Raw genomic sequence first — 1,281 nt, forward strand, 5'->3', positions numbered from 1 at the left:
ACACATTTTCAATGTTAAACGACGGCTCCTGCCTTCCAAATTCGGAACACGTTATATTTTCAGATAGCTGGCCCAAAGGTTTGAAATATACTCTAGTCTACAATATTGACTAGAATATCTTACAATAATATTCTTAATTTTAATAGTCATGACTTGCAATAGAACAAACAACTATAAATACCACGGATTGCATGGGTTGTAAATCACAACAATATTCAGCTTTATTTCTACAGATCGACTCTCGTTAAACAAAAAATCTTCACCTTTTATTCTTCTTGTTAAGCAGTCCTATACTGATGGCGCCTTCTAAACCCAATTGGGCCAACGATTCTGTCACTGACTTTGTCATAAACAAAGGCAATGGAGTAAAGGGTCTCTCAGAAACTGGCATCAAAACCCTTCCCGAACAATATATTCAGCCCCTGGAAGAGAGGACTATGAGTAAGGTCATGGTCGGAGAGTCTATTCCGATCATCGACGCGTCTAACTGGGAGGACCCCAAAGTCGGGGCGGCGATATGCGATGCTGCGGAGAAATGGGGTTTCTTTCAGATCATCAATCATGGCATACCCCAGGAAGTTCTTGACAATGTCAAAAACGCGACATATCGCTTCTTTGACTCGCCTGCTGAGGAGAAGAACAAGTACTCCAAGGAGAATTCGGTATCCAACAATGTCCGATACACCACAAGCTTCATTCCTACAGTCGAGAAGGCTCTGGAATGGAAAGATTACCTCAGTCTCTTCTATGTTTCCGAGGATGAGGCCTCTAAGTTGTGGCCTTCTTCTTGCAAGTAAGAGTAGTTCAAACCTAGCACCTAACTTATTCATGCATGCGTGCTATATCATTCTATAACTATTACTGACTGTTAATTATTCATGTGGTCATATGTTTATCATGTGTGTTTTCATTAAACAAAATTATCCAGTTATAAAGATTAGGGGATTATGACAATCTCGTAGATACATGTACATACACATATCAATTCTATCTCTTAATGATTGTCGTGATAAAACAAGTCCATCTATAACAAGTTATATACATTTTGCATTCCGTGCATCGATATTCTCATACTGAATTTCTAGAATTATTCATTAATGTATATTACCTTTTCAGGGATGAAGTTTTGGCCTACATGCATAATGGAAGCATAGTTGTGAAGCGACTGTTAAGTGTGCTACTCAAGGGATTAAATGTGACTGAAATAGACAGTGAAAAAGAACAGCTTGTTACAGGTTCAAAGAGGGTTAACCTCAATTTCTATCCCGTTTGCCCAAACCC

General features: G+C 38.9%; 1 protein-coding gene across 1 annotated transcript; it reads left to right on the forward strand.

Annotated features, from left to right (window-relative positions):
• Positions 1-219: 219 nt before the first annotated feature.
• LOC112095114 (feruloyl CoA ortho-hydroxylase 1-like) lies at positions 220-1,276 on the forward strand (the record flags this gene model as incomplete). The annotated part of the gene is made up of 2 exons (XM_024176792.1): positions 220-793; positions 1,117-1,276. Coding segments are annotated over exons 1-2 (657 nt in total), but the record flags the coding sequence as incomplete, so codon positions are not given.
• Between the last annotated feature and the right edge of the window lie 5 nt (positions 1,277-1,281).

This window comes from Morus notabilis, unplaced genomic scaffold, assembly GCF_000414095.1.
Source record: "Morus notabilis unplaced genomic scaffold, ASM41409v2 C11397478, whole genome shotgun sequence".
Taxonomy (NCBI): domain Eukaryota; kingdom Viridiplantae; phylum Streptophyta; class Magnoliopsida; order Rosales; family Moraceae; genus Morus; species Morus notabilis.